At 42.4% G+C, this 10,694-nt stretch overlaps 1 protein-coding gene across 1 annotated transcript in view; it reads left to right on the top strand.

Moving 5' to 3' along the window:
• Nucleotides 1-247: 247 nt before the first annotated feature.
• The window catches only part of SGCE (sarcoglycan epsilon), a 30,602-nt gene continuing 20,155 nt past the window's right edge, over nt 248-10,694 (top strand). The window contains exons 1-2 of the mRNA XM_062495027.1: nt 248-356; nt 8,981-9,085. Coding sequence (XP_062351011.1) covers nt 248-356; nt 8,981-9,085 — 214 coding nt within the window. The remainder of the gene's footprint in view (nt 357-8,980; nt 9,086-10,694) is intronic.

Here is a 10,694-nt window from a genome sequence, read left to right as displayed (position 1 = left end):
AGCCCCCGCCCTGAGGGGAACCGCGTCCCGCGGTGCTCGCACCGAGCGGCTCGGCTCCCCGAAATCGCCCCCGCCATGGCGCCGAGAGTCTCCTCCCGCCGTGCCCGACATTCCTGGCCGTGCTGCCTGGAGACGGCCGCCGGGGCGGGGCGAGGCGGGGAGGAGCGGGGCGGGAAGGGGAGGATGCTGCGGCCGCCGCGGGGCGAGGCGGCGGCGGCGGGAGTAGCGGTACTTGGCGGCATAGAGGATGCGGCGGCGGTGGTGTCGGCAGCAGCAGGCGGAGGAGCGGGGAGCGATGCGGTGCTGCGCGGCGGGGCCGTGGCCGCACAGTGCCCTCACCACGCTTCTGCTGACAGGTCGGTCACGGCGCGTCTCCCCGCGGCGAGCGGTGGCGGGCCCCGCCGGCAGCGGCCGGCCTGCGCCGCGGTGCCCGCTCTGCTCGGGCTTCGCGTCCCCTCCCGGCGGAACCGCCCTCCCGCCTCGCCCTCCGGCTGCGGCTCGCTGCGCGCCCCGTTCCCGCTGCTCCGTGGCCCCTGTCAGTGCGGAGGCCGGGCTGTCCCGGCGTCCCCCCGTGCCGCGGCTCCGGCGGCTCCCGCGGGACGCTCCGCAGGCGGCGCGGGGATGGCGGCCTGCCCTCCCCCGCCCCGGGACCGCCACAGCCCCTCCCGGCACGGAGGGTCAGGCCGGAGCGGGACTGCCGGGGGGGCCGGGAGCCAGGCCTGGCTCAGAGCCGCTGGATGGCGCGGGAGGCTCCGCTTCCCGGGACTGGGCCGGGCCCGCCGCGCTCCTCAGCTCCCTCGATCTGCTGCCCGGCGCGAGGGAGGGGCTGTTGTGAGTACGGGGGTGTCTTTTGTGTTGCCCCTCTCCTCCCTTGTTTCCCATCTTGACCGCTTAGTCCAACCCGGGCAGAATTAGGAATTCAGAAAAAGTCTAGATCCTGGTCCCTAAAAGCTAACTAATAGCTTCCATGTGGTAGGCAGGTTTTTCACCCACAAGGTTCTTCACAGTGAAATACATCACACAGCTAACACTTAATGGCAGCCCAGCCACTGCCTTTGTGACACTTGCTACACCAAGAGTGAGTTAACAGCAAGAAGTCTATTTTGGTTATTTTGAGTTCTGAGAGGTCAGTGGTGTGTAATCTGCAAGCAGTTTGCTCTGTATACTCTTGAATAGTATCTAGGTGCCCTTCTAGTACTTCTTTTACTTCTGACCATACTTGTCATAAGTTATTGGCAGCAGAATTGAAATGAGGCACAGGATGTATTAAAGATGTGGTAAGAACTTAAGTGTAAAGTTGTTCAATGTGAGGATAAAAGCTCATTTGTTAGATGCAAGACACTGATTTCCCCTTACATTGAAATTTTTCCTACCTCTTCCACCTTTCCCTCTATGAGTGATTGTGGGATAGCAACTAAGCAAGAACTAGGATAATTTAGAATAAGCTTGCAGTATCAACTGAAATAATGTATTTTAAAAAGGTCAACTAAATGAACTTCTAGAAACTGACTTATGAGCTTAATCCACAAGTCCTTTCCAGGCTACATGGTAAAGGAAGAGGTCTTAAGGTTTTTTCATGATAACTTTTCCACTTAGACCTTTGCAAGGTTGGTTCAATAAGATTTCATTGGCGAAAATCAAAGAATTCATGGTTTAAAACTGATGTAGAAAAGGAGGCAGGAACTTCAGTTCACTTAGATTCCTTTAAGAGATATCGATGTAAAATTTATTCTTCGGCAAGGTGGACATCTGTGGTTTGTTCCTGATCTGAACGAAACTGTCCGAGGAGCTCACCTGCGCTCCCCTCTATTCTCCCTAAGTAAAGAACTTCCAACCTCATCTGCTGGCTCCAAGATGAGCCATTGCCCAGCATGAAAATCCATTCTTTTGAATCCTGATCTTAAGCAATCTCTACAGTACTGCAGCATTACTTAACGAGGCAAAAGACACCTTACAGACAAAATGGCACGTGAGAAGTAGTATGGGGCTTGTAAATAGATTTATTTTATCCTCGTCAACTAATATGGATTAGTTGTTTCCATTTGTGTTGTAGCACTTGATCTACAGAAGAAAGTTGACTTATGCTTTTTGCATCTCTTAAAAATCTGTGAGAAAGGCTTTCTGAAGGAGGATAGCTGCTATTAGAAGTCAGAAGCGTTGTCTGCCTCTTCTCCCTATCCTCCTTGAGGCAAAGCATTATTTCAAAATCCAGGGGTTTCCGTGAGAATTAAGAATTTGAAGGTTAAAAGAATGATTTCAGTTGCTCCTAGGGATCTAGTATAGTACTCAGATTGAAAGTATTGACTCTCAAATGCAAGCTGATGATGCTTCACTTCTAGGAAAACATGGACTTCGCTGTAAGAAGTGACATAGAGAATTAAGCATTTCTACTAGAAACTAGTTAGGTGTTCTTGGACTCTAGCTTTATAGTAACACGTAGAGGAGATGAATCCCTCTGTGGACAGCCATGCGACGGCCCCCTGGAACCTCCTTTGAGATAAGAAAAACTACTTGCTTAGAATGACTCATGTTAGAAAAATGTAAGCTCTTCTTATTTTTTTAGAATATTATTGGTTAGGTTTGGTTCTTTATAATTGCTTGTCCCAAAGAAAGAAAGATAATGTAGTTGGCCAAAATGTGTTAACCCTGTTTTCCACTGGTTTACTTGTGATCCCCCCCAAACCCTATAAAATTACATGTGTGATCCCCCATCTTTGGATTTGTAGCCTGACCCCTTCATGGACAATAATAAAGCCTGTGGAAAAAGTCTGAGCTGCTCTCCCCATCTTTTTATGCCAGCTGGAAACTGCAGGTTTCTGTGAGAAACCATGAAGCTTAGTGCCTGAAAGGCCAGGGCTCACAAACCTTGGAACTTTCCCCTGCCCAACAACAACTGGGCAGGGGACACAACAAAAAGTTACAGTAATAGACTTCCAAGAAGTTTGCTAAATTACACTAGCTGTCTGTCACATTAGTTTGGCAGTGCAGTGAATTGCCCCCATATTGTGTATCTGCAGAGAGAGTGGTTATCAAAACATTGAGTGACTGTGGCCAGTGATTTTGTTCTGTATTTCTGCACTTAGAGTTAGTTGTCAGTGCCCGTGTTGTCCCTGGAACTCCTGTTTCATCCCAGGAATAAGGAGTTGTAGGGCAATGTAATTGTACTCTTCTTTCCCTAGAAAGGGGTCAAAATGGGGAAGAAGCTCATTAATTCTCACTTTGCAAGCTGTGGTTATGTGGTCACATTAATTTGTCATAAGGCTGCACTGCTGCCAGAAAGCATTTTCCAGCCCTTGCACAGCTAGGGATTATTTGCTGCTTACCTTGGTGGTGAATGACTTGTACACTGATACTGTGGATTGGGTCATCTGGCTCAAAACCAGTCAACCCACGAAAACAGTTCACTGAAATGTATGTACTGCCCAGAACTGGTGTGGGATAGTTTCCACTGGTGTGTAGTAGGTGATGAAGAATGTGCTGGGAGAGCCTCCTTTGAGCAGGGCTGCAGACATGCCCATTTAAAACAGCTGTGAAATCACTGGCTGGGGTGGAGATCCAGGAGGCTGAACCAGATCCCTGCACTTGTCCTGCTGTTGACAGCAAAAGTGCTGTCGGCAGCGCTCCTCTGCTAAGCCACACCCTGTGCAAGGAGGCAGAACATTTCTCAGATGGTCTGGTGTTTTCAGACTGACACCACAGCATACCTGCTCTTTTTCCCGTTGTGTGTGCCATCATAAGGGCAGAGAAACAGGTTTCCTTCAGAGAGCCTCTGGAGATCTGTCTGCCTATGAAGATGCTGCCTGTACTGCTAATCTGAGCCAGGTCAATACATACAATCCACTGTCAATAGGTACTTACTCGAACAAGTAATTACAGGAGGGAAAAAAGTAGCCATTCCATTAATATGCTTTTCATTACAGAAACACTGTATTTATAGGCAGTACATGGAGACATCTAACAGGTCCTAAAGCCAGACAATAAAAAGCCAGCCTTGTAAAAGGAGATGTAACTGTTCAGTGCATAGAGAGGCTTATTTTTGCTCCTTAATGTTTTTATATTTGGTTAGAATGTCATTAAAGTACTTCAGGAATTGCAGCCACTGAAGTAAAATCCCCTTTTTTAGAAGAAAGATTATTTCCAATCAAACTAAGAAAAAAATATTTAAAACCTAGACAAGAGTATCTGGGTTTTTTTCAGCATCTGAAGAGCTTTTGAATTCTTCCTGAATAGAGAGTGATAAATTTAAAGTAGTCGCTATCAGTGTAGAGTGCCTTCCTTGGCAGACTTCTAGAGGAAAGAAGAGAGTTGCTAGTTTTGATTACTTCCATAGGAATTTGAATCTGTATCTAAATGTTGTTGCAGTCGCAACACAAATAGCCAAAATGCCTTTTAAATGTAGGTTATTTTAGTGACAGTCCAAGCTATGAAAATGAAAGAAACAACCTGCTGCACAGACAGGAATCTTAGCATATTGAAATCAATGACTTTTCTGAATTCCTTAGCCTTTCAGAATAATTGCCACCTCAGAAATTTGGAATGCAATTGCAGGGATGCCCTGATAGTTCATATCAAAAGATGATAGAAGTGTAGGAGACATCCTGGAATAGCAGGCCACCACATGGCCTGGTCATACCCCTTGGTTATACCATGGGCCTGACCTTCATGGAAATGCTAACCTAATTTGGTTCTCTTGTCCGTCCTGCAGTAGGAGGGAGAATGATGGTGGGTAAATGCTACTGTTAATAAATCATGAGGGTTTTGTTCTCCCAGTAATTAATTTGTAGCATTCCCATGAATGCAAATGCTGAAGTTTAACAGTGAGACTGACTAATGCTCTATTCAGTTACTTTACTTGAATGATTTGGGATGGATGTTTAGATATTACAGTAATCAGTGGATAGCACAGGAACATATAGAAAACCATTGTCTACTGAACAAAGTTGAGTAAGAATAGAGCTGAGAAACATTTCTGGGGTTGATTTGGGCTTTTAAAGAGTTTGAATAAATGGAATGTGGGGGGACCTGAGCAATATGCAATGGAGAACTAACACAATTCCTGTTTCTTACATGGTAGCTGTTGTTTAAGAGGGTTAGAAAACACCCAGTCTCAGGGTGGATTTCCGCTGGGAGAATCCCCTTAAATTAGTAGTGAATTTCTGCTATGTACTACAAAGTAGGCAAGAGGACAGTGCATGGAAGTTGGAAGAGGAGGAAGAGTATGTGGGTGCTGCAACTTCTGCCTCCTTTAATGGGTGATGTGACCAACTGGGCAAGTATCCAGTGCAGGCACCAGTGGATCCTCAGTAAATGACTGGCTACAAACTCTGATTTCAGCTGTGGCAGAAAGCACCTTGCAGATGGTTCTCTCTTCACATGTTTCACTTCAACTTCTATTGTCAGTTTCTAACTGTTCTGCTGTGTGGTTCTCAGTAGTCCTTCAGAAAAATGTGCTGTGTATGGATCTGCACTTCCAGCTCAGAATGCAGGAAGGAGGACTGAGCCAGATGGGATATGCAGTAGAGAAGTGCAAGAGTAGCTTTTTGAAGCAGGGTTGTGCCTTAAGAGAGTAAGGGGCAGTGTAAGCATGGCCCGAGGCCTTGGTCTGTGGCTTCAAAGTAACAAGCATGTGTTTCTGTCAGGTCTCAGGGGAAGGTGGAGGTGTAGGAGAGAGGGGTAGCGGTGGAGTTTGAGAGCTGGATCTGTGTGCTGCGTTAATACTGGGAGTGATGGGCTTGAGATCCTGCTTCTGAGAAGGAACAAGAGGATAGGTAGAGGTGCAGGATGCTGTGTGGAGGTCAGAGTGCAGTAAAGGAATGGAGAAGGTGAAGTTGATCCATGATACTTGGGTCCTTTTCTGATTGTTACGTGGTCAGAAATTGTTGTGGGTATCCTCTCCGTTAAATATTCACTTGTTAAATGTTATGCAAATATACTTTAAAAAGGGAAAAAACATCTAAATTAATATAATTGTGGTTTTTATTTATAACCAACACAATTATAATTAAAGAATAGTTAAAAGAAAACACAGTTGGAGAAAGAAGGAAAAACTGATATACTTTACCTGGGTATGTTCAAGTCTCAGGCACAGAGCTATGATTTGCTCCTGCTGTTGAAGGCAGTGGTGGGTTCTCCAGCAACTGTGGCAACATGTGTAACAGACTGAAAAGCCTGACACTATTAATATTTTTTTCATCGTGAGTACAAGGCTGATTAAATTTAATTCTAAACTGTCTCTTTGATAAAATGCATAGTTTGAGTCCCTGCATTCTGTAGTATAAGGTCTCTTTTGTCATCCCTTAATCATATTCAGATCTTCCCAGAGCCTTCCTTGTGTTGTCAGTTGCTTCTTGAAGGCTCTGCTAGACAGAGCATTTGAACAGTGATCATATCTGTGTCAAGTACAAAAATAAAGTCTGCCTGTTCCTCCTTGATGTTGCTGTTTATGTGTCAGCTGCTCTAGCCAGTGTTCTGGTGAAGGCTCTGTTCAAGCTGACGTACATCTCTAGGTTGTTACCTAAGCTGAGCATCCCTGAATTGTGTGCTCACAGTGTGTTTGCATGCTGCTCTCTTTGTTCCTGGTGTGCAGTTACATCTTACTCTATTGAGCTGCACATCTCTGATCACCATTTTACCAGACAATGCAGACTGTTCTGTCATCTTTATTATTTGTCAATCTCCTAGCCTTTGTTTTTACCTGCAAATTCTATCAGTATATTTGATATATACAAATAATTTTTGTCTCCCTCCCCATTTCCATCTCTTATCCTGCCTCTCTTCCTGCAACCCCAGTTACATGAGGCTAAGGCCAAAACTGTGAGAGACCCACTAGAAAGCTCATAAAACAAATTAACTTTTTAGCAGCCCTGTTCTCTTGCTTTTCACATCTGTAATTTGAAATCAAATCAATGATGATACATATTAAAACATCACACTATCAACTCTATGATCTGAAAGCAGGCATACTGGTTGCTTTTCCAGTTCCCCGGGAAATGCAGCATAGCATGGAGAGGTAGACAGGTGACTTCTTCAATCCACACAGCCAAACTTGGAACCCAAATCAAAGACACTTTCATTTATATTGAAAAACACATTGTGGAACTTGTCTTTCTTTTTTCTTTTTTTTTTTTTATTTTAAATTTCATTTAAATATGCTAAAATTATTTAGTATCTACTTTTTCAATCGAAGTGTTAGGTGATAAGATGTATAGCTAAGGGTAACATCATTATTGCTGTCTTTATCAAGAAAAACTTGTGGGCTCACCAAAAGTGTCTAAAAAGATGCATTAAATCCTTAATAAGGATTAAATAAGGATTGTGATAAGTACAATAGTTTTGACAAGAACTGTGATAAATCTAATACTATTCTCCATTTAATAATTCACTAATCTAATCTTATGTTAATTGTTTTGTCTGGTACTGGTGCTGGTTTGTAGCTGACAAGCCTCTGATTGCTCAGTTCATCCTGCTGGAATAATGGAAAAAAATTAATTTTAATTTTTCAGGAATTTCTTGAGTTTTTCAAGAGTTACTAAGATGTACACAAAATCCTGTGCAGTACTAAATTTCATGGTCCCTAGGATGTTATTCAATTAAGACTTGCAATATATGCAGATCAGTTCAGCAGGGAAAAAGATGCTAGAAATGTTATTGTGATGGTATGGTAATTATTACATTTAATAAAGATATGGTAATTATTACATTTAATAAAGATACAAAATTAAAAGTGCATTAAAAATGCAATTTTTAATTACACTTCATCCTCAATTCTGTTTTAGTTGTTTTCTGTAAATTATCAATAATCAATATCTGTCTTACATGCATAGATTGAGCGTGGTGTATCTTTATTACTGGTTAAGCCCGATCTGTTTGATATCCTGAATTCTGTTTGGAGAATGTCTTGTCACTAATTTAATAGCTGCCTGGTGTAACAGGTCAGAAGTTACCACAGATGTTAAAGCTACTTTCATGTACTGTGCATGTTTTCCCGTAAGTGTTCATTTCTTCATGCAGACTGGTGCATCTGTACACAACTACTGCTCTGTGATGCTTCTGGTATTGCCTTTTTTGCAAGGACATTAAGATGCTAATCCAAAAACATCTTTGATCCAGGGTTTGACACGAGTTCTCACTCCCAAATTATTTCAAAATTAAAATACCTACTCATTATAGCCACTTTCCCTTTCCTAGCATCTGACTGCAGTTCCTTCCCTCTCCACTCACAGCTGGCATGTAACTGTACAGCTGGTATTACCTATTATTCATCACAGCAGAACTGGAACCAAAAGTGGGAAGTGAGGAGGGAGCTTTCTTGGGCACCTCTCCTGCTGGTGAGATGGAATCTTTCTGTCAGCTCCACAGCTGCTTTCTGTCTCCAGTAATCATTTGCTCCTCATTGCATTTAAAACTTCCACCTTCAGCTGCATGTATCCAGCTGATTTCTGGCTGTGTTCTAGTTGTGTGGGATGTAGGCAGCCATTTTTAATGGATTCTTTTTTTCAAAATTGATTACTGGTTATGCCTGCAAGGCAATCAGCCCCATGTGTCTTTATATAAGCATCATTATAAAAGCAAAGCTTGCTTATATTACTTTTCCTACTTTGACCAAAATATACTATTTCAGTGAAAGCCACTTTATATATTTCTGGCTGTATCTGAGGTTTTGCCAGTTCAACTATATTTATTAGAGAATGCTCTTCTTCATCTTTGTTATCAGTACAATTATGTGAGCAAAAGCGTCTGCAGAGGTTTAAGCATTTAGTGTGAACTTAGCTTATTTGGAAAAATGGATGCCAAAAAGGTGATTTTCAGAAAGATTATTATATTTATATATCCAAACCAAGCATCTCTGGTTTTTCACCTGTGGTTCCTAAATTTTAAAACCAAAACATGGTGTAGAAGATGTCTGATCCCATCTGATCAGATTGTTTGTGGAAGTCTGTTGATCTGACTAATTTTTTTGCATTTGTTTTATTCTGAAAAGCTTTTTTGCTAAGCTCTGCTGATGGCAATAATGGAACTGTTAACTGGACGACTAAGCGAGCCCACAGTTATGTTATCAGCAGAATAAAGGCTGTTCAGAAGAATGGTGAGTTTAGGTTGTAAGTTTAAATACCCTGTTGGTTCAAGCAAACCTGCTTTTAATATTACTCTTGCTTTTCCAGTCATGTCCTTGATTTAGGAGTAGGGTGCTATTTTAAGGTAAGTAACTTGGAAAACTTTACATTTCTTCAGTCTTCAAATATTCACAGACCCGTGTGTTCTTGTTAGTCTTCCCTGATTTTTCCTGTTCCTGTAGCTTTGCTTGAAATAATGGCTGTTTACACCTAATGTTGCACGTTTTCTTACCGTGGCTGGTTGCTTGAAGATACCTCTGCAGTTTGCTTAATACAATAACTTCTCTGTAACAATTTTTAAAAGTCTTCTCACACCTGAATGTAAAAAGACTATTTTACTGTCATTTATGCAAGTACACGTCAAATACTGTGAAGAAGCTTTGCACTGATTGCTCATCTAGGCAGGCAACCTGAACTGGCCTCCAGAACAAGTTATTTCTGGGTTTGTGCTCCATCTGCTGAATATCAGTGGGGAGAGGACCAATTGAAATTTCTAGAAAAAAAAAAGCAACTTCCAGGTGAATTATTTCCTGAGGATCATCAACATACAGGCTGCAACCAACATGGTGAAACTTCTGAAATTTCTAGAGATGGGGAGGTTCTGTTTCTGGTAACAGGCTCTGGGTTGCAGGCTGATAAAATACTGTCTGAATTCCTGGCTGTGCCTGTGTTCAAGATCTCCTATAAGGAGATCTTTGGATCTACAGAAAGTCCTCCAAACCATCTGGAAACCAGAAAGGAAAGCAGTGATGTCAAGGTAGCTGATTCTAGCAGGGATGTGATATGATCCTAAGTAATGAAGATTTCTAATTTCCCATGGTTAGTTTTACAGAAGCTTTTCACATTCCCTGAGACTTTTATCTACCACAGGGAATTTGCCCAGACAGTTCACAGCTGGCATTCTGCTGTATTAGATTAGTATCTATTTGTTAAGTATATTCAGTTTCGTCCCTAGATCACCCAAGATGATAATTACACATTCATCTCCAGTCTAGGGAAAATGATCATGGGTTTAAAAGCTTGTACAAAAAGTAGCATTTCACTTGTTTCATAATTCCACTTGTTTCATTATCACACTAGTGATAGCTGTAGTGGACTGAGGACTCATCATTTTCTTTCTGGTTTTGAAGAAACTTCTTAGGGGAAAAGGGGGGCATCTCTGACAAGGAGGGCAAGAACTTTTGAGTTCTTAATCACCATACTTGTGTCATTACGATGTGTTTGTCATTACAAGATAAAACAGGTTTCTGGGTTTTTTTTTTTTCTTCCGAGATATTTCTAGACTTCCACCAACAAGATCAGTGTTTTATATCTTCCTCAAATCCCTACTGGCACTCTTGTTTCAGCAGAAGGGTATGTCTCATTGCTAGGAATGAGCAGGCATTTAGTGGTGGTAATAGATTTCCTATAGCAGACAAAATAAGTGTTATGTGGGGTTTTTCAGTAACTGTTGATTCTGTTATGCTTGTTTCTTACTGAAAGAGTTGCTTACAGAGAAAAAAATACACATTACTTTTTCACTGTTCTTCCTGTTTGAAATGGATTTTCATTGTAGAGGAAAAGCATGAAAAATGGAAAAAT

Source organism: Cinclus cinclus, chromosome 1, assembly GCF_963662255.1.
Source record: "Cinclus cinclus chromosome 1, bCinCin1.1, whole genome shotgun sequence".
Lineage (NCBI taxonomy): Eukaryota > Metazoa > Chordata > Aves > Passeriformes > Cinclidae > Cinclus > Cinclus cinclus.
Note: the sequence above shows the minus strand (reverse complement) of the source record. Positions and strands in the feature narration are given on the sequence as shown.